The 23,615-nt window shown below is 33.3% G+C and overlaps 2 protein-coding genes across 11 annotated transcripts in view; one reads left to right on the forward strand and one right to left on the reverse strand.

Annotated features, from left to right (window-relative positions):
* LOC105323177 (mediator of RNA polymerase II transcription subunit 15) overlaps positions 1 to 8,147 on the forward strand; it is a 44,412-nt gene extending 36,265 nt beyond the window's left edge. For all 10 annotated transcript variants that reach the window (XM_011422170.4, XM_011422172.4, XM_020065208.3 and 7 more), the window contains 6 exons: positions 2,281 to 2,367; positions 2,717 to 2,881; positions 5,093 to 5,194; positions 5,399 to 5,641; positions 5,816 to 5,908; positions 6,291 to 8,147. In XM_011422170.4, the coding sequence (XP_011420472.2) occupies positions 2,281 to 2,367; positions 2,717 to 2,881; positions 5,093 to 5,194; positions 5,399 to 5,641; positions 5,816 to 5,908; positions 6,291 to 6,359 (759 nt within the window). In that variant the 3' untranslated portion in view covers positions 6,360 to 8,147. The remainder of the gene's footprint in view (positions 1 to 2,280; positions 2,368 to 2,716; positions 2,882 to 5,092; positions 5,195 to 5,398; positions 5,642 to 5,815; positions 5,909 to 6,290) is intronic.
* A 173-nt stretch (positions 8,148 to 8,320) lies between these two features.
* On the reverse strand, positions 8,321 to 18,984 carry LOC105323178 (cyclic AMP-dependent transcription factor ATF-7). Its single transcript, XM_034448517.2, has 10 exons — positions 18,889 to 18,984; positions 18,531 to 18,624; positions 16,548 to 16,686; positions 15,804 to 15,925; positions 15,231 to 15,589; positions 14,725 to 14,986; positions 13,664 to 13,932; positions 12,598 to 12,757; positions 11,972 to 12,086; positions 8,321 to 11,503 (listed from the first exon to the last, which is right to left on the reverse strand). The coding sequence occupies exons 2-10, from the start codon at positions 18,582 to 18,584 to the stop codon at positions 11,187 to 11,189; spliced, it is 1,797 nt and encodes a 598-aa protein (XP_034304408.2). The 5' UTR covers positions 18,585 to 18,624; positions 18,889 to 18,984; the 3' UTR covers positions 8,321 to 11,186.
* Between the last annotated feature and the right edge of the window lie 4,631 nt (positions 18,985 to 23,615).

The following is a 23,615-nucleotide window of genomic DNA, read 5'->3' on the forward strand; positions in this document are numbered from 1 at the left end:
ATGAACACAAACTTTGAAATAATTGACGATTTAAATGGATATTTTGACAATAAATTACAAAATTGAAAACCTTTCACATGCAATGCCAGCAGTATTTGTTCATTATTCATACACATGTAATTCAATAGTGTATCTGGCATTTTCATGAAAATCAATTTCATGAAATAATGTCATTTAGCCTACATATATCATAATGTATCATAAATTTATGACCCATATATCATAGGATATAAAAAGAAAACAATTTTGATTTATGTATAAAGTGATGTCATACTTAAGTTTCAAATTGACTGATATTTATGTTTCACTTTCAGACAAGATTTTAAAATTTTATCACCATTCTTTAGAATGTCTTTTATTCCAATTACAAAGAAGCAATAAGAAAACTTTGGGCAGGATTATATTGAATACACACGGTTTAGTCAAAGAGTATATGTATATTGAAATTGAAATGATATAGAATCAGAGTCAAAGGAGGAAACACTCCATTCAGGACTGAATTATTTAAAGTTTTCAGCAGTTATACTTAATGTATGCAATTCTTATCCTTTTAAAATGCCTGCCATGGTAAATAGTCTTTACAGAAAACTTTCCTTTGCTTGAAAACGTTTATTACCTTATTTCTCCCTTTATATCTTATTTGAAGAAGAAAATAACTCATACCAAGTCTGCTTCATTTCAATACCAATTTAGTTAGATAACTTTAAAATTATCCATCTCCCTTCTCCTGTCTGAACTCTTGATTCAATAATTCATGAATTTTGGCATTTAAGCGGAACAAATTATATTATATGTATTATTTAGTCTTTGCTAGTCAGTATTTCAGATAAACCAAAGGTTTGTTTGCTGTGTATTGATTCAATATTTGTTTATAATTAACATGTTTTAGTTACTAATTGATCCAAACCTTTAATTCACTTAGAAACTTCCTTTATCTTCCTGACTAGTCAAATAAAACAGTTGTTAACATGAAATCACATGCCGACCCTGTCAAAGTAATACAAGTTATGGAGAACTTAATATTTTTTTTCATTAACCATTTTATTCATGAATGATTACCGTAATACATGTACATATAAATATAGGGTACTTTTCTATTTGTCCAAAGCCTTCCATGCCACTTAATCTTAATTCAGCCACTTTTAATGGATGTCCAGAGATATTATTACCATAATATAAGCTAACTTTTCAAATATAGGTTTTCTTTAATTGGTTATCAGAATCATTTGGTCAAAATTTATGACATATTGTAATGACGTTCATTAAGTTTGGAATTGCATGATCAAAATCTAGATTTACTTGATTCCTATAGCTTCATTGTATGGAATTCATGGTAACTGATTGGAAATATATATTAAACTATATTTGGAAAAAGGTAAGAAAGATGTTGGAGGATGATCGAGGCTTGCTAAGAAGTCAAACCATAATAGATGAAGACAGTGTATGACCAGTTTTAATTTAAATACCAGTATACAATGTATAAAAATCAACAAAAAAATCATATTATTAGCTCAATGTCAGACCAAATATAAAACTATTTTGCACAATAAATCACTTGGTCAATATTATGAAGCGGACGGTGTTGTGCAATAAATGCTGTCAAATTTTAAACTAAATATACCGGTATATTAAAAATTTAAATAAATGTATTTCTCTAAACATCAACTAGTTATTTCTGTGACATCATTGACGGCACTGTATACAAACTATTTTACCATGTGGTAACCACTATGTGCCTTGTGGGTTGGTTAATTATGACCATGCTTCAAAATGGAAGCTTTTGATTGGTTGTTGGGAGCTACTGTCCACTCCAAACTGATGAATATAATCATCATACATGAATAATGATTCTTATTGTAATACACAACATTAATATGACTAATTTTTCTTTTACACTGTAACTCTCCATAACCTTTCCATCCAATTAAGTAGAACTAACATCTAGTTTTTTAACTAACTTGATTAACATTGCACAGAACACCAACTTATATTTGTTGGGTTTTTTTTTACAATCAATATTTTATTTTAGATATAAAAAACATCTGAATTCAGTAAACATTTGCTATTGAAATAAATACATATTAATTTTGATGCTCATGCTTAGTAAATTTCAAATTTTATTACAGTTTAGCTGATATTTGAATTTTAGCTATACAGCTAGGTTTATATGATGTGTGATTGATAAACAAGTATTTGGATTTCAAAGATTCTTTTGTATTTTATGATTTTTAATGTTCCATATTTTACACCCTTAATAAATTAACCATGTTAACCTTGTAGAATGCGGGGAGTCGACCAAGTAGTGTATTTTTATTTGGAATTATTTTGAAAGAAATAGTTGCAGCTCTTCACAGAATATACCTCAATGTAAGTATTCCACTATAGACAAACTTTCTAAATGAAAGTTGACCAGTAAATTGTATTTCAAATGAAGCATGCATGTATGTTTGAACTGATTGAAATTGCTTAATGCACGTAAAAGAAGTAAAATGAATTTAGAGTCGCAGAATTGCAATGCATCTTCGCTAGCCAAGGGTTTTGATCCAGTTTGCTCAGGGAGCAGAGTGGACCAAAAATTAACCCTTGGCTAGCAAAGATGATTGCAATGAAAAATTCAAGAAAATTTACTCAATTTATTTAATCAGACAGTTTGGATTGAAAAGCAGAATGAACCATTTTACAATCATAATGATAATTTTCCATTGGGTTTTTACAGCCTAGTGGAAATATCTACCCTGTTCTAGCTGATGCAATAAACCCCAAGGCCTATGACCTGTCTAACTTGGTCCGTGGGAGAGTGGGAGACAAGGAAGGACAGACCATGATACAGGAACTACAGTATATAGTGGAGAACCTGGTGTACCACATCACAGAGATAATGGTAGGTGGTGTCTAATAGTACAGCACAGAGATAGGGGTAGGTGGTGAATAGTACCACAGCACAGAGATAATGGTAGGTGGTGAATATACCACATCACAGAGATAATGGTAGGTGGTGAATAGTACCACATCACAGAGATAATGGTAGGTGGTGAATAGTACCACATCACAGAGATAATGGTAGGTGGTGAATATACCAAATCACAGATAATGGTAGTTGGTGTCTAATAGTAGAACACAGAGATAGTGGTAGGTGGTGAATGATACCACATCACAGTAATAATGGTAGGTGGTGTCTAATACATGTAGTACAGCACAGAGATAGTGGTAAGTGGTGAATGGTACCACATCACAGAGATAATGGTAGGTGGTGTCTAACAGTACAGCACAGAGTTAATGGTAGTTGGTGTCTAATAGTTCAACACAGAGTAAATGGTAGTTGGTGATTGATGAATGGTACCACATCACAGAGATAGATTATGGTAGTTGGTGTCTAATAGTTCAACACAGAGTTAATGGTAGTTGGTGATTGATGAATGGTAACACATCACAAAGATTATGGTAGGTGGTGTCTAATAGTACAACACAGAGATAATGGTAGTTGGTGATTGGTGAATGGTACCACATCACAGAGATAGATTATGGTAGTTGGTGTCTAATAGTTCAACACAGAGATAATGGTAGTTGGTGATTGGTGAATGATACCACATCACAGAGATAATGGTAGGTGGTGTCTACCAGTACAGCACAAAGATAATGGTAGGGGGTTAAATAAACCTTCAGATATAAATGGTAATCACAGAGTTAATGGTAGGCGGTTTGTAAAAGGCAAATTTCAGCAATAATGGGAAGTGGCGAGTGGTTAATAAGTCCCTCCACAGAGATAATGGTAGGTGCATGAATTATAAAACAACAAATCAGAGATAATGGTGGGTGGTTTATAAAACCAAACCAAAGAGATGATAGTGTGTGGCACCACATCACAGAGATAATGGTCAGGGGTAAGTGTATGAATAATCACTACCCACCATCTTTGTGATGTGGTATCACACATCACTCAGCAAGTGATTCCCACATCACTCAGCAATATCACTGTTATGAGGTATTAAACACCACTTATGATTATCATGAAGAAATCCCTACAAGACAACTCGTTTTGAGACTCAGCTGTTGAATTTTGACAATCCATCTCTCTCGTTTTTCCCGACCCATTGAGCATTTACATTGATTTGGTCTCTTGAATTGCCATTAAGGTTTCTCCACCCTTGAAGTTTTTATGGTTAAATCCATGTAATATTTGTTGTTATTTGAAGATTAATATGTAAACATTCAAATTGAACTTAAATATTGGCATGTTGTAAATATTTTGTTCATGCTGTAGGAGCTAACAAGGTACACTATCAGGGCAATTATAGCGACGAATGCTCTCCAATGAAACGTCACATTTTTTTTTACTGATTTCTATATAATAAAGTAATTTTTTAAAGAAATCAATCGCAATATTTTATGTATTTTAACATATAAAGGCCATTTAAACTTGCCAGTACGAAAGTTATCACATTTAGAGTGAATTTTGATGCAATTTTTCAACCATGAATAAGTACAGTTTAGCAACATAAATCATCTTTAACTTAAGAAATAATGGTGGAAACTCACTAAAATTTGGTACATTTGTAACTCATCATATCTCCTATCGAAATCTGCAAAGAAATGTTTACCTTGCCAGGTAAAAAATTATGAATTGTAGTCAGACTGTCAACTTTTCCTATGTACGGTTTTATCAGTTTTTCATTGAATTCAGCGATTTCAACTCAAACTACTCTCTATAAATTGTTAAAATTTAGTTTCATTTCACTTTTCATGGCTTAAAATGTGTAAAACACATGTTAAATCAAGAAATATTGGCAAAACCATGCATCACATCACACTAATATTATAATCGATAACGGTAAAATATTCCGGAAAGCTCCCAATGACGTCATGCGACAATTGAAAGACCTTAAACATCAGGATTAAGTGTTATTTGAAATTTAGCAAGATAGACAGGATTCCTGTAGGGAACTCCCAGATAAATTTAAAGTTATACATGTATATATACCTTATGATAGGTCACAAATTCATTGAGTTCATGGTCAAGTCGTCTCATTTCAACCACTCATAATTTTGATTCAAACAGAAGTGAAAATCCATATCTTAAATTCTTTATTTGCAGCCAAGCACTGGTGTACTGGGAACTCACAGAAAGTCTGCTGTGTTTGAACTCATCAGGAACGGAAAGAGATTTCCTGATGGTTACTTCTGGCAAGTAGAACTGGTAAGTCTTTGAGATGCAAAAAGAAGAAATTAATATACCTTTGTCAAGGTAACAAAGGTAAAAAAGAAAAAATAGACATAATGAGTTGTTTTCTATTTTAAAGTTTAAATAATTTTGTTTGTCTTGATCTTCACGTACTCTCTAATGATTTTGTTCTCTGTTTAAAACACTATTAATTATCATGAGCAATGGTCATATTTACAGGACAGACTACAGTTCTCTGAGAATGGTAGAACCACTAACATTGGAGACCCAGAAGCCTTCATGCTGATTATTGGCATCTTCTTGTCAAGAAGTCTTATCACAACTCTCTTAATGAAGCCGGTGGACTATGGCTTGTCCAATCAGCAGCTGTCAGATGTTGCTGAGCGTAACCTTAAGGTCATCGCCACGACAATGCTGTACCTGGTGAGACGAGTGTCAGTCTCGCGTGGTCGTGCCTTGATGGTAAATATGGCCCTCAACAATGGTGCTCAGTTAATTGCTTAGTTGAGGTCATTTATTTTGCCTTATATGCATTATGAGATCCTTAATGCAGTTTCAAATACGAAAAATTGTTAGAAATGGAGGTTCAATAGATGTCTGTGTTGCATCTTGTTTATTTTATTTTTTTTTATTTAGAGTATGCCTGGTGAGATATCCAAGTACCTATATACAGATGAAGAGATGAGACCATTATACAGTAGAATCGCTAAATCTTTCAACTATGCAGAGGTAAACATAACACTTTGGTATACATTGTGTCTTGACATAGAACATAATGCAGATGATCTAGATGTACATTATTTACACACATTTGTGACTGTGCCAGTGTCAAGCTTAACTCGGGATATACCAGTACACATTTTCATACCTTAGCAATTTGAACAAAGCTAGTATGTCAACTTTGAACTTTACTACAATTTCAAGTCAATGCATCCTTCTTCTAAATTCATTTTTTTGCATATCAGCGAGTTATTTTTCAATGTTGTAATGTTCATTTTGCTTTGAAAGTCTAATTTCCCTACTTTGGATAATTTTGAAGTTTAAACTAAATTTTGAATGAAATGCTATGATGTCAGAAGAGATTCATATAAAAAAAAATTGATGATTTCAGGGTCTGTTGAGGGAGTGGGGACAAGAATACATCAAACGACTCAGAAACGCTCCCACCCTAAAGAACTGAAATTCTCCTCCATCGTGTAGTGAATATTTGTGCCACAGCATGGGAGATAATGCAATAATCCTTTGACCATGCCTAGAAACTTTCCCTTGCTCTTTATTCAAACTGAGATAGCTACAAGGGCACACAAAGGAAATGCATAATCCATAATTGTTGTATGTGCGATTGTCAAGAGATTTTAGTTTCCTTGACAGTAGATTTTCGACTACTGTAATAACAAGCTATGTCTTCATCAATGTCTAGAATGCTGGGTCTTCTAAACTTTGTCAACACAAGTATAGGCTTATATAGACAATGTGAGGATCAATGCGATCGAGTTTGCCCTTGACATAGAAAACACCATACCATTTTAAAGTCTGATTAAGACAAAACACAACTAGGTATTAGAGTGCGTAAAAATCCTCTTCATCTGTTGCTACATTTTACATGTATAATTTAAAACAGCCTTGTTGAAAGTAGTGATTGATTTGAGGTTTTCTCCTACTGAACTATTATGCTTTTCTTACTGGCAATTGTTACAGTACATGTGTGTGTTACACAATTCATTATGATTTATAAGTCTTTCAGTGTGTGATACTTTTGAAGCTATGCAAGGCATGTTATCCAATACAATATTAAATGTTTCTTTAAATATTAACACAGAGGGTATTCAGAAACTGATGCAAAAATTGCATATTAGTCTGTGACGTCAAAGTATTTTTTTCACCCTTGTTTGCATTTGGGATCATCACATGCTTTTTTAGCATGTACCTACTAGAAAATTTCTAAAAATAATATTCTACATATAAAAAATTTAAATTGTTTTCAAAAGAATGATCAAATTCTCTTTCGGAATACATCATGAAGAAAACCATGGAATCCTTGTTTTACACAAGTACTTAATTCTGCGATTGAACCGTTTTGTATCAAATAGTGAGAACATAAAATCACAAACAATGAAAAAATAAAAACGAGATTTTCAAATCTGTGAGATGTTCCTCTCACAAATTTACTTGAACATAAATTCTTTGGGTTTATTATTTATCAATTGGGAATCTACAGTAATGGTCAGCAAGTGAAAGAAATGAAACTGTCAAAGTAAATAAATGTGTAGTATATACCAGTAGTACAATAGATTCTGTCAGATAGCTAATTATGAATGCTTATGGCTTCATGGGATATATCAGACACTTCTACTCTTTTCATATGAAGATCGAATGAGTTTGTCCCTATACACTGTTCTAATATTTTACAAAATATCTCATTTTTTCAATATTTTCCATTTTATAAGGTGGGCAAAAATGACATCATAGTTTTGTAAAACACTTTTATACTTTAGTACATGTAATATTCTTCTGATATTAAGTTGTATATAAAGTATAAAGAACAAACATTCTAAGAAAGATAACCAAAAACTTAGCACTGTACAATTAAGCAAGATAAAGATAACTCTTTTATCTGACCAGCTCTGTCTTTGTTTTGTATATCAGTTGAAATAAGGGATCATTTGAAAGTGAAAAATTTTATCTGACAGGTTTTCTAAAATGTCTTGCCATTTTGATCAAAGACCGTGAGGATGGTACAGAAGATAGGCGACTGTATACTTGTTTCTTATATTGCCAGTTTAATTTCTGTGTACATAGCTGTATTGTATGTTTCTCTCAGTGATACCATTGTATTTATATGTAACAAAGCATCTGTGATAATTCTGTATTTCTATATGTGACATATACTATGGTAATGATTTTATACTGTAATTTCGTAACTAATTTGTTAGTTATTTGTTTGAAATAAATCACAATGAACAGCTTACATCACTGAGTTTTTTTTGTCCTTTCTTGATCCCATTTTTGTAGAGGTTCTCTGTTTAGAGTGTTAGTTTTCAAATACATCTGGTTTGTATGAAATAATCATTTAAAGCAACCTTGGAATTTTACCCTCTAAAGCCTCCTCAACTCTGAGATTGATATAATGTAGGATTTAAAAACTTTCATAATATTTAATTACTTTCTTGTAATATTCAAAACAGGTTTATATCTCATTTAAAATTGCTGGTAAAAATGAAATTCTACCACACACTTGCCATATAAAAACAAAACAGTTTTTTTTCAACTTAATTGATATATTTCCATCAAAACCTGAAGGAAAAAAAAAACAACAAATGTAAGGCATGATAATAGGAACAAGATGAGAAAGTGCTGTCATAAATATAACTCATGAAACAAAACGCTACAATACATCCAATAAACTCTGTAACAAATAAATGTACATATCCGATACATTCAATAACAAGTTACTGATTAAAACAATACAATATGTAAGTTGTAGAGCCATAGGTTTGTAAAATAGAGGCCATAAGCCATCGGTACAAATAGTTTAAAGTGTCACTCAAATTAATGTTGACCCTTTTTCATATTTCACATAAAATTTTGTAAGGATTTGATTGATATAAACATAAACTATTGCGTTTGAAAGGAAAAATTTACAGATATCTTAATAATTCAGAATTTGGATAGTGAAGTAACAAATTTAGTAATGCAAACCAAAACAATGCTAAGAAAAGCTATGTATGTTAACAGATAGTTTCATCAATTACTAATACATGTCTTTATGATATACAGAAAACTTTGAAATAACAGAAAGGTATGTATAATATGCTTTGATACAGATGTTTTAAGCAGCGACTAATAAAACAAGAAAAGAGATCAGTATATTTTTTTGTACATGCAGCACTGTTAGGTGTTCAAATATTCTGAAAAGCAAGCATGATTGTATAAAAACTATATATGAAAAGTATTGCACAAAACCACAGAGCATCGCCAAGATTGTTTTAAAAAATGGAATGTCAAAAGAGTTCCTTTTTTTGTTCCAAAAAAAATTTTAACAGATATGAAGAAAAGGTCATGATTTTATGATTTTACATATAAATGTACAAGCGATATTGCATGGTTTACTTTTTGGTTTTGAGGTGTTACAAACGCTTGTGGAGATGCAACAAAGTGTACATCAGTGACTTTTTTGTGTGGAAATGCTAATGTGACTAGATACTATATCATATAGTATATGATTCCGTATGTACAATTACATTCTAAAACAAATGTTGCCATTTTCATCATAACAGATTACTGTAAAAGTGGTTATTTACACTGGTGGTAAGGTACCCATTTTCTGGAGTCAAACAATACGTGTACGTATTAATTACGCGGATGCATGAATAACCACACGCACCTTTTAATTTTTTTACCATACACGTGGGGGTATATACCGGTATTTTTACACAGATTTAAGCTTACCACATGACTAGTGCAAATTCCCCCACACATAAATAACCACTTTTACAGTACACATAGCAAAGTTAAAAGTCAATGTCCATAAGCTACATAAAAATTCTATTCAAGAGGAACTACATTAAACACTGATAGAACAGCACTCCCTTAACAGACAGTTGGTATTATAATTCTACAGGTGCAAAGAGTGATAAAGGAAGCCAGAAACCAGGTGAATCACCTTTCACATATTGGCAACTCAAGATGGACACACACTGACATTTGGGACAAACAGACGGACAAAACTAGACATTGCCAGCAATGATGTAACAAAAACAGGTGCTCTGGCTGTTAAACATATGGAAGGTCAAAACTAGATGTGCCAGCCCAGCCACTGGCAAAAGCATCAGCAGCAAACCATGAATGACAGGGACTGACATAGATGCAAAGTGCCTAGACATGTACCCATTTCTGCCCTCAACATTTCTGACAAAAATTTAAACTTAAAGCATCTTTTACCATTACAAAGGTCTCTGGACCTGAAACATCTAAAACATGCAACTCGAACATTTCTTCTTTTTTTTCAAATTAAAACCTTATACATCTATAAAAATCCATATAGTGTCCATTTATTAAAAAAAAATCTACTTATATCAATAATGAATAAATAAAGTTAATTTCAATTTCATACTTGTATACATGTACAAGAAACATAAACAAGTAACAGATTTTTTTAAACAATGAATTCTCGCAAAATCAACGTAAAACAATGAATACATGTACATGTATTTAAGCAGCATTAAAACATTTTAAAACGAATACATGTACTTGGAGGTACATGTTCTACTATTTATTGTCATTCAAATACAGTGACCGGGATATGTTAATATGGCAGATACATGTTAATTGCTACTTTCATATTAATCCATGGAGATGAACTGCTATGATGGATTTTCCAGCCAGTTTCATAAATATAAAAACACCACATACTTAAAATGACAAATTGCACACAACTGCTAATACCCTATTACAGATTAGTGTATACAGGAATATTTTTGCCCTGTGTAATTTTCAGTCTTTTAACTTACAAACATTTTTGCCCCGTCTTGAATTCACCCAGACACAGTTGTGTTCAAAGAGAGATAATTTGGGACAATGGAATTCACCCAGTCTTAATTTTGCTCCATGACAATGAGGGCGAAAAAGGCAAAAATAAAATGGGGGCAAATATTTCCCCTATACAGTAAATTGTACTGATGATTAAAATTGATGTCTTCATGATTAAATCTATTACAACAAGGATAGTGTAAAAAAACCAAAATAAATAAAAAGTATAAATTCTAAATTATGAACTACATAACTTATCACACAGAATATAAAGATTTTCAAGCCTTAATGAACTTTTAAAAAACAGTAACAACAAATATTTTATAAACAGTCTGTTACCATCTGTGTATTTATGGAGTAAACTCCCCTTTCTTTCCACTCTCACTCTCATTCTTCTCTAGATAAATATTTATTATGTATGTACTAACTAACTGGTTCTGTTGATTCTTGCAGTAGAAAGCCTACTGAAGCACCAGGGTTATTTCTTCAGTTGCAGGGCATCTGTTTTGATCACTTTTGGAATGATGGTGTAGATTTTCTGGTTGGTACTGGGGAGAGCGGGGTGATTCAGAGTGATGGTGGGGGGTTGTGAGGCCGCCACTTGCTGACCCACTAACTGAGCCGTGATTAGACCTGCGTCCATTGTTTTTACTATTGTCCCTGGGATGAGCCCTGCACTGGTCAGTGACTCTATCAGTTCTTTGGAGGCAGTGGGCATGGCCCCTGTGAGGTCAGTGACCTGGGGAGCAGAAGTGCTAGCCTGGGTCACACTCACTGCTTGGTCTGTCAATGTCACTGAAACAAGATGGAGGCCAATATTGATATTTTTTCATAAGAAGACTTTCATGTTTCAGATTTCATAAATACTGTGGTTTCATCAATATTCGTTGAATACCAATTTTCGTTGATTTCGTTGTTCAGTTTATCCTTGAAATTAAATATTCATTGAACTGCAATCTCTACTTATACTTTGTATTGATAGGGTCATTGACCACGAATTTACGTATCCTTGAAACTGTGATTTTCACTTTATCCACGAAAATTGATACCCTTGAATATTAATGAAACCACAGTAACCTTTTCCTCTTAAATTTCTCTACATATTTGAAAGTTGAAGTTTGTGACCCTCCTAGGGTCTAACTATTAGTCAATGGTCAGGTGAATAATAACTAACGGTAAACAATCTTCAGTCTTGAAACAAAAAACCTTCAGACAAAGACCCTCAAAAACTTCTCATTATTGACATAACAATCCTGCACTCACATGATAATGGTATTTGTCCTTGAGATCGCTGCTGCATTGTGACTGGACAGTCCTTGTGTGCCAGGAGTAGGGTCTTCAGCTGGGCTACTTCTGACCGCAGTTGGTTGACTTCACCCTGAGACAATTCAATGGTTTATTGACATCACCATGTTGGCATACAATCAAAATGAAATCAAATGACAAAAGAAAATTATAACATAAAGGCTACAGCAAGCAAGACAGTTTTATACAATACTTCATACTCCCTGGAACTGTTTTCTCTGCATAAAACATTTATCCAAGTAGATACATAGACGTTTTGTATTACATGTGTATAATCACATGGATTAACAATTTCTTTTATGGGATCAATACCACATTACAATTTATCATTGAAAATATCACAATAATGAAATCGAAGATTGTCATACACAGGACAGTAAAGTACAAAATGTTTTTCATTTTCGACCAATAATTTACAAGCATAGCATAAACGTTTTTCCTTTGAGATAATTGGTATACAATATCTACCTGTTTCAATGAATAGTGAATATGCACTTATTCTTAATCTAGTTAGCTGGGATCTTTCATGCTTTTTCAAGGAAAACTTTAAGTAACTGCACAATGTCAAATGCTGTGTACTGTACCTGTAATTTGCTGTTTGTAGACTGAAGTTCCTCGCCTTTCTTCTCCAAATTGACGATCCAGTTCTTCCTCTTCTGCCGACATCTTGCGGCTGCTGCACGGTTCCTCTCCAGAAACTTCTTCCTTCTATCATCCCCCTCATCATCGCTCCTAAATCTCTTACTACAAAGATGAACACACATCACAAACAATCCTCCATGTAAAGATATTGATGCTCAGTTTCCAAAGTCAATAACCCGTAAGATTTTTTAAGTGGTTTAAATCAAAAGAACTACGATATGTTTTCAATAATTTACCTAAATTGAAAACTCATATACCTGACATTTCAGATTCTTCAAAAAAATGAGCCAACAATACAACTTTGTAAGTTTATAAAGGTTTAGAGAGTGAGATTTTAGAAGAGGTTCAACTTTATGGTACCTTTATTGATAAAACAGAAAAAGAACATAAACCCTGACCATAATATCAGCATTCACAATACTGTAGGAATAAGGAATCATTCTTTGAGTATTATAGGTGATTAAAAAAGGTGGAGGTGATCAGATCAAATATAGCCCAACGTGCTTTATGATAGATCTGATCCCATTCAGGGGTATTTGATCACCTCGTAATACTCAAAGAATGAAAGCACAAAGGGCTTTATGAAAGATCTGATCACACTCAACCATATTTAAACACTTCATTGACTACTTCATAATACTCAAAGAATGATTCCTTATTACTTTTAATTATACTGGGGTGTGACCGTTCTCGCCGAGTACCATTTCTCGCCAGTACACTGTAACGTCATTTTTCGTATGTAATTTTATATGTTGCTAAAATGACGTCACAATGTTCTGGCAAGAAATGGTACTCGGCGAGAACTGGTCAAACGCCAGTATAAATTTTGGCGATTGTGAGATTAAATATTGAATTAGTCAGTGATTGAATATATTTAACTGTATGTTACAAAATTGATTCATAGCTTTATCACAGACAAAGACATTGGAAAATGTAAATATATTGGAATAAATCTATCATCATAACAAGAAACAAATAACCTTAAAAATCCAACAACTCCTGACTTACAAGTTGACTGTTGAATCAGCGGCTCCAGGGGAGGGCATCTCCGACTTGATGCTGTCCATGGACTGGGGGGACATCTCCTCCACACTGGACAGATTGGGGATCCCCGGAACATGGGACGTCACCTCAGGAGATATCTGGAGGCTGGTTGGAGGCTGACTGACAGCTGGGGATATCTTGATGGTGGTATATCCAGGTGATATCTGAGTGTGAGGGGCTTGTTTGGAGACAGGAGAGGGAATCGTCTGGGATTGAATTGCTGCTTTTAATCTCTGTTAAGTAATGAAAAAACATGTCGGTGAAACAATATTCTAAAGACGTTAGATATTGTATGGTTTGCTAGATATATAAAATGACTGTAAAAAGACATTACTTTTTTCATGACTGCTCAAATGATATAATTTCAGAAATCTCAAGTATTATGTAATTCTACTATTTTCAAATCACTTTGCAAACAGAATAGTTCATTTTACAGTTTGTTTAAAGACTACAGAGTGAGTATTTTGTTGAAATTAGATATAAAACAAGGGCACCGCTAAGTAGAGCATCCCCTCGCGACATGAGTTATTGTGTGGGGATGCATTATCTAGGAATATATGGTTATTTAAATGAGGAGACCACAGTTTACTAACCTTCCATTACTTCAAAAACTACTTTTTCTCTACCTGTACTAGATCTTAATCCTAAAATATCAAGTTGTTGATTTGAACTGCTTACTTTTACTTTGGTTTCACAGAAGTGAAGCGGAAGTAGTTATTGTCAAGTTGTACATAAAATTTCTGTTTAAAATTGTGTTATTTTTAACAATATTTTAAAAAGCACTCAGCTAATTGACTTGAAATTACCAGGCTTTGTCCTTTTACCATGCTAAATACTATAGTAAGTGTACGAATTTGATAAATATCTGTGCAAGGGTTTTTCTTTTAAACTTGCTTCCAAGCTGAACACACACACACACACACACACATGCACACACACACACACACGCACAGCAGCGATGCTATATTCCCTTCACAACCAGTTGTGTGAGGGGATAAAAAGTCAAGAGTCCCACTGATGCTGACCTGTTTGGTAATGTTGGTTTGGGACTGAACAGGGGTTGTAGTCTGAGCTGGTAGAATGACAGTTTGTTGCTGAATCGTATTAACCATGGGCTGTTCCACACGGCTGGTCATCACACTTGGCTGTACCACCTGAAGGTTGCCGGCAGAGTTTGCGGGGATCTGTACGGGGACAGTCTGACCGTTGGGGAGCTGCAGGAAGACCTGCATGGTGTACTGAGATTGGGCCGTGATAGTAGGAGCCTGCACCTCGGAGGAACGTGGACTGAAAAAACAGAGTTAAAGACCTACTGACAAGTAATGTTTAAGTACCTATACTTGTATTTGATTCCAATCAGATTTTACGAAAGTGTCCATTTTTTTTTTTTAAATTATCCATTGTTTTTTTATAATTCTGTCTGATAAAGAAACAGAACATTAGATCAATATCAAGTCAACTTAAATCAATTGCAATCTCACTTTTTTGTAACTTAGTGAAAATTTAAAAATTATAGAGAAGTATGACTTACGGGGATACGGTGGTTGATTGAGCTGCTGTGACCAGAGTGAAGCTGCGACTGGAGGGAGCTGAGCTCTCCGTCTCCATCTGAGTGGGAATGTTCAGGACTCTGGGAACCAATTTACCGAGCTTCTCCTTGTTTGACTCGGAGGAAATAATGACCACCTCTTCTTCAGTGGTAGAGGTGGGGGCAAGGAATGCCTTCCCTCTCTTCAGATGATTCAACACCAGAGAGGACAGATCAGGTTTAGTTGCTGCAGCTGACTTTCCTTTGTCCGAGGCCAAATCTTCCACTGTGCGAGGAATCCGGGGCACTGGGGTATTGAGCTCGTTAGAGTCTGGTCCCGGAAGGGCAGCTGCGCTAGATGTCTACAAAATATTCACTTTTTTATCACACAGGAAATACTTGACAAAAAAATTTAAGAAAATATATAAATGTGTAGATTCTTATTTACATGTATATCAAACAGAAAATATACAGTATTTTTATGCTAAAATATATGAATAAATGTACGTTATGAAATGGAATTTTTAAATGACAATTACCTGGTATATAGACCACTTTTTTAGCAGTTAAACTTACTTCAGCCTGAGATTCTGTATCCATGGCCTTTTTGAATGCTTCCTCAAATGGGTTTTTCAGTTCATTGAACAAGCCTATCTCCTCACAATTCTTTAGAAATTTGGTGGGTGTAGGGGTCTGATCTGAATTGTAGATGAAAGATGAAAGATTTGCACAAAATATAAATGGGGTGATATGTACATTCAGGAAATATTTTGGAAAAATGTATAATGACTTATAAAGTTTTGCAAAAATTCATCAACTTGCAAAAAAGTTAAAAAGATATACTGTATTGCACTGTGCATAGTACACATTTTGTGAAATTTCCCCAAAAGAATCAAACTTGAATGATTTGTGACGTGACATAAAAATCACAAAATTTGTCTCTTAAAATTTCCACATTACAATAAAAGTGTGAATCAGATATCAGGAAATAATGAAAATATGTACATGTATACATTTTAATTGTATATTTCATGGACTTTCTTTGTTTTATCTACTTCAGCATTCAAGTACTAGTAACTGTAACATTTTCTTAATACAAAAAGAGAATGATTGTTTGAATCTTTAACATGTGTGTTCTCCAAATGCTTAATGCACACATATTTGAGGGATTTAAACCTATGACACTAAATATCCATAGTCTAAAACTACTTTTAATTCTACAAATTCTTTATGATGATTTAAATCAATTTATCAAATTTACTTCACTTTACACCAACAGTATTATATGTTATTTTTTCAATTATCAAGTGTAAAACTTACCTAAAAATAGCCCTGGTGGCATGAGACCAGATAGAGGGGATTTTCCAGACCCTGGGGTGAGGCCTGATCCTATATTCAGAGCGAGAGACATTTCATGTTTCCTCATGTGGACAGCAAGATGGTCTTCATTGGTAAATTTCTGAAAAAAGATATATTTTTTGTTATAACTACATGTATAATAATACTTATTTCATATTATTAATTAATTAACAGAATGAATCCACTGTACATGTTTCCTAATTGCTATAAATAGAATGTGTTATCATTAAAATGACAGATGTCCTTTAATGGATCTGAGCATAGCCTTGTTCCGGTAAAATTATTCTTCCTGGATGTATGTTCATTCGCCCTAAATAGTGATTGCCCTTGACACCGTTTGCCCTATGTCCCTTTGCCCTTGATTTCGTTCGCCCAAAGTTTTTTCGCCTTATTTTAATACTTACAAAAATATACAGCTACATTAATCCTGTATTAATAATACAGGATTAATGTAGCTGCATTTTTTTGTATTCTTATCATTTTCAAAATTATGAAGAGATGTATCATTATGCAAAACAGCACCATTATAGCATCTTTACATAATAATAAGAAAACCAATTGACTGACCTGATGACAATACAATGCAGGGCCTGAGAAGGGGCCGCGCCACGCGCCATATGCGCATACCGCCGAATAATGGCGCAATGCACACATGGTGTGCTGTGCCAAGCGGTGCGCCACGCAATCATATCGTAAAATGCGCAAACGCATTATTTCATAGTTTGTGATTTTATCGTAGTCGGCGTTTTCGATAATCATCAATGGAATGATCGAAATGCCATTTGATCGTAGAGATGCCACTGGCAATGAAATCTAACATAAGATTTCACTTCCCCACGGACATAAAACATCGATATCTATGCAGTTCCCTTCGGTATGTGTTTATTAGGCAGCTTGCACAGATGCACTCACTTTGCCCTTCACACTGCAAGTTGTGAACGAGTGTTTTTCCAGCAAAACTGTATTCTTAACCAAGCAGAGAAATTCTTTGGTACCCAAAATATCTGATTGGCTTCTTAGAGTTTGGTTAAACAAAGAAGAAAACCTTGATTATAGTGATGTTTTTCAAAAAAAGAGGAATTCTTTGAAAAAAAACATATCTCTGTCCAGTGACAAACATCCAAACACATTTTTATTTTGGATTTAATTACATAAATTTTATTGTCAAAGATGCATGTGATGACTGTATTATCGTAATCTGATAATATTTCCAGTTATGTATGACAGTTATTTAAAAAATGGCCCACCCCATTGAATTTTTTCTCGGCCCCATAAATTTCAAAACGGCCCCATCGTTTTATGAAGCATGGGGCCATTGGCCCAACCAGTTGTTTGTCCTTCCCAGGCACTGTACGATGACTTATTGTGAATTAATTATTTACATGTAATTTTGGTTAACAGTTGTTTGATAGTTTCATGATCCATCTACATACATATCTCATTTAGAGATCAAAGGTATTGTGTTGTGCTCAGGTATATAAATTTTTCAAAGATAGAATTATATTGCTCATCTCCTGGCCACCTTTTAAACGAGCCAATAAATGTCTCAATTTCTTTAGTTGTTTACAATCATCAAGCGAAAAATTTTTAAAAACCAAAAAAAATACGACAGTTATCAATGATTAACAACATTAAAATATAACAATTAAATTAGACCAATTTTGTCCTTTTGAAGAAATAAACTGTTATAAAAAGTCATTTGAAGTAAATCAAGTTAAAATAAAAGTAAAATATAATTTATCATATAAAAAGTAAATAGTAAAGAAATAAAGATATCTTAAAATGATGTGGTTTATGAACAGACTCGGAAGAACAGGTATACAGGGTGAACAAACCGGATACCATTCTTCATATATGGATGCAAACAGTTATTTAAATGCAATTGTGTTCTTGGCTTTGCCCTTCAAGCTGTCAAGATTCAAAAAATAATACAAAGTTTCATACCTGCCCACAAGACAATGCTGAACACACAAATGGTTTATCATCCTCATCCTCCATCTTAGTGCTCTGGGTGTCAGTGGTCCACAGCTGGTCCTGTCTATCAAAGAATAAACTCTCAAGCTATAATTGATTCATATACTGTCATTTAAAGTATCTAAAAACATATGTTGGGCAAATAAGAAATAAAAATAACTCTGACAATCAAATTTGATCAAACTATATCCAAATTTGACAGTTCTGCCAATGTTTACATTATATTTTCGTTAAGAATCGTGCAGTTTCTTCAATAAAACGATAGTTAGATTTTGAGATTATGATATAAGAGGAAAAACAGACATAGAAATTTGGAAGTTAAGTTTACCATTAATTAAAAAACACTGAAAATTATGACTTGCTGAAACACGAAAAATGAATATCTGTTTTTAACTAATGGCGACACTTCCGGTTTACAATATAGCACTCCACGCCCGATGTATCTTTTTACACCCCCCTTCCAACTTTCTTAGAGTTTCAAAGTGTTTTTCTCTTTTGAAATATTTTATTGAAAAATCACACTCGTAGCTGTTAAATATAGATTGTGAATCTTAAAGTTTGTTTTCAAATTTTCACTTCAAAATCTAGTGAATACTGCCAGGGCTTATTGACCCTTTTTGGTACAGGATCCTGTACCTTTTCATTTTGGAATTTTTCGTCGACGAATTGCTCTTTTTGGTAATTAGAGTTGAACTAATTTGACACAGGTAAGTAAGTATAAGAATCCTATGCAGGTCTTGGTTTTCATCTGGATATTATATGTTCAATCATTAAATACTCTTTTCATAAAAATCACCACAATTACGGTAACAGAATACTTGATATTTTGATGAGGATATCTCACTTAGCATAGTAATAAAAAGAATTACATGTACATGTATACATCATTCATTTCAGTTTATAGTTTTCATCCCTGCCCACTCCTCTAAATATCCAGCCATGCTTTTTAAGAAAAATACAATACATATAATTATCCAAAAATATAGTTCTACATATAATTAGAACCATTTTAACAAGACCTTGGACTTTCAGTAGGGCGTAGCTATCTATTCCTTGCGTAAAAAAAATTCAAAATGACGCGGTTTCAAGCGAAGTATACATCGATTGCGTAAGCCAGACTATGATGGCATATCTCTGCCCCTTGTGTGCAAGTTATTTTTCTATCAAATATGTCGACATGAAAGATAAATATGTTGGCATAAGCCACCATACCAGACAAATCTTGTTGATTTCAAAGAGCAATAACTGAGTGGATAGCAATGAAATAGACAGGCATACATGTACGTCACATTGCTATTTGACAGAACTACTCAAAGTCCAAGCTCGTGTTAAAATAGTTATAAGAATTGTATCATTTTAATGTGTAAAGTTTTCATTTCCGCGCTTGCGCGGGATATCATCTAGATAAGTAGCTTTAAAAATGTATAGATCGAACTTATTTACAGCTTTTTTTTCTGATATAAAACCGCCAAACAATACGTAAATTCATGTCCCGGGGATATAGGATTTTCATGTTTAATGTTTTAAACAATGATATTTAATCAAATTTTTAATTCAAATTAAAAATATTATCATACAAATATTGATGCCTCGTTTTCAGCATGAGAATATGAAAAGCGCGATGAATTACGTCGTTTGAAAATCAATACTGTCATGTGTTGTAAATTTTGAATTTACTAAGTAGGTGTAAATACAAAATTTACAACATGACAACTTGTAATTTTGTCATGTTGTAAATTTTGTATTTACATCCACTGACCCAGTAAATTAAATATCTACAACATTACAGTACTTGGATTTTAAAGATTTCCCCAAGTTTGAATTTATTCAATTTTTATGAAGTTTTATCAGATTTATTTATATATCTATAGATAAAAAAAGAATAATATCTGAGAGTTTTTATAACGAAAATATGTTTGCTTTCAGTCATTGTTCTCCATAAGGGTTATTGTATGAAATGACAATATTTATATCAAAGTTTCTCGTTTTTTTGCAAAACTAGCTCGTTAATGCGCAAGGTTTCGCGTTACATGTATATCGCGAAAACTTCGCGTTTATTTGCAAACGTACCGCGTTAATTCGCTAAAGCTTCGCATTTTATTACGTTTCGCATTATTTCGCGGAAGTTCCGCGTTAATTCGCGAAAGTTTTGCGTGAATTTGCGATATTAATGCGTTTTTTCGCAAAAATTTTGTGTTTATTCGCAAAAGTAACACGTTAATTAGCGAAAAGTTTCGCGTTTATTCACGGAAGTTACACCATAATTCGCGAATGTTTTGCGTTTATTCAAATATAAAATTACAATTATAAATGTTCTATTTCACGTATTTTTTAGACTAACTGATGATGCAATGTTGTGTTATGCGTCTATTGTGACCTTAACTTGCACAATGCATTTCGAAGATTAATATAATTGTTTTAATCTAAAGTTTCACCTAAATAAACCTTGAAATACTTTTATAACTCTAAATATTTTTTCTTAGAGTTTACTCATTTAATTATATGGGAATACTGTAGACTTAAATTCTCAAGTTTGTTGACAAAACAAAAAGTTGCTAACAATCGTTAGTTTGAAATGAATCAAACGAGGAACAATTGTTGATGTTTTATAGAGCCATTTTAAAAAGACCTTGGACTTTCGGTAGGACGTAACAATCTATTTCTTGCATCAGTACAAGTTGAAAATGACGCTGGTTTGTTTCGAGAGAATATACAGAGATTGCGTAGTCTTGGCTCAAACGTCAGACAAATCTTGTTGATTTCAAAGAGTCATGGCTGAGTAACCAGCAATGAAATAGACAGGTCTATACATGTATCACTTTGCTGTTTTACACAACTACCCAAATTCCAAGCTCTTGTTAAAATGGTTCTAAAACAAAGACAAGGGATATTTCAAAGTTGAAAATATTGAATAATTAAATATGCTTACTGGTGGTGAAATATAAGTCTCGGGAGACAACATGTTAAGCTCTTGCATAGAAACAAAACCAAAGCGTGTTCTGTTTTCATCGCGCTTCAAAGCTTCAGTGACCTACTTTCGAAGATAACCAAAGACAGATTTTGTTGCAGATTTACATCACATATGAAAGGAAACACACGACAATAGTGTATAGTTTATGGAACGCCCCAACTGTCTTATGTAGATAATCTTCATAATATGATGATACTTCAACATTACATGCTGATACTTTAACATTACGTGATGGTACTTTAACATTACGTGCTGATACTTCAACATTACATGCTGATACTTTAACATTACATGCTGATACTTCAACATTACATGCTGATACTTCAACATTACATGCTGATACTTCATTATATGATGGTACTTCACTATGCGGTAGTTCTAAAAATAGGGTTTGGGAAGCGTCGCCTAGAGATCGAAATACACTAAAACTCAGAACACGTGGATGCCTGTAAAGTTTTTAACACTGTGCTGTTTCTCTGTTTCAGAGATTGATCAGATTGGACTAAGGTCCACTTAAACTAGTTTAGATCGAGATACTTAACAAATGCTACTATTTGATTAAGTGTTGTCTTTTAAATGGGTCATTTTAAATTTTAAAGAATGGCTGCATTGTGAGTCCATTGGGGCTCAGCGCATAAAAATCAGGGAGTCCTTCAGGGAATTTTGTCTAAAAAAGTGCATTCAGAACCCAATCTTTTGGCGCTTAGTCAGAGCGGACAGCTAATTTTTTTTAAAAAAGCACCTAAACAAAGACTTCTGTCATTCATGTTACATGTAGATTGGACTTATTGGGATTAATGGGTTCTCCCTGGAGATCCACGTGAAAGAGTGGGCAATGAAAGCACTCAGTCTGATTTGTTCAACAATACAGTCACTGCTAAAATCAGATTCAACAGCAATGCAATGCTTTATCCTTTGCATGATCTTATAAGTTGCATGTGTGGTTGTCGTTTGCCTAAATACATTGCACCAACACAAATCGTATGTTTCGACAATATTTTTATTCCGTAAAGATCCTCTCTCATGAGCTGTAGTGTATTGTGTACTTCTTCAGTTCCAGCTTTTTTTTTTTTTTAATTTTTTTTTATATTTTTGTTCACACATAAATCCACATACACACATATTTCAGATATATTTCATACATTTCAAGATTCTAGATATTGTAATATCTTATTAATCTATTGAATAGATTATCCGTGTAGTGTGAAAACGTGTTTTCTTGTAAAAAAAAAAAAAAAATAAATAAATAAATAATAGCAGTAAATGAAAAGAGAAAAAGGGAGATATAGAAGATAAAAAAAAATACAATAAAAAAAGGGGGTACATGTATCAAAAAGAGAATAGTTTAAGCAATCACATATGTCTTAAAACTTGGTAAAATTTCTCACAAATTGTTTGCCAGTGGTTTTCATAATCTGAGTATCTACAGTTTTTCAATAACATATATTTTTCAAGCAGAATCCTGTTTTTTATTATTTGTAGTTCCAGCTTTTTGAGAGTTGATTTTAATCAACTCTCCTATGCAGTCACTCTGGCAAACCGAAAGTGAAACAGTGTTTGGACCTAAGTACAAATCATCACCGAAGACAAGACGTAGATCTTGTAAATAATAGATAAATTCGGTGTACTGTATGTTGTGCCATTGTTTTTCAAAAGAAAAGTATCTATAAATACCTTGAAAATAGTTAAAATTTATATAGTATGAACAATTCAATTGTTTTTTGTAGTTGCATGTATTCCTACGCTAGAGTTAAATATAGTCTCGTTCAGCCAGACGCTCGGCTGTCTCCGTAAATCTCCGACAAGCAGAAAGTCTCTTTTGGTAGTCGGGGTTTAACGGAGACAGCCGAGCATCTGGTTGAAGGAGACTAGAGTTCAATATTGCTTGGATCTAGACGTGTACAATTTTTAGAAACATTTCGATTACTAATGGAATTACAGTTTGATGGAATTATTTTTATCTTTAAATATTACACAACATGATTCATATGGGGTTTTCTCGAAATTCTTGTCGGAAAAGTTCGAGAATATTCATATTATAAATTTTTTTATAACATATCGTTGATTTTAGAATTGATAATAAT

This window comes from Magallana gigas, chromosome 5 (assembly GCF_963853765.1).
Source record: "Magallana gigas chromosome 5, xbMagGiga1.1, whole genome shotgun sequence".
Lineage (NCBI taxonomy): Eukaryota > Metazoa > Mollusca > Bivalvia > Ostreida > Ostreidae > Magallana > Magallana gigas.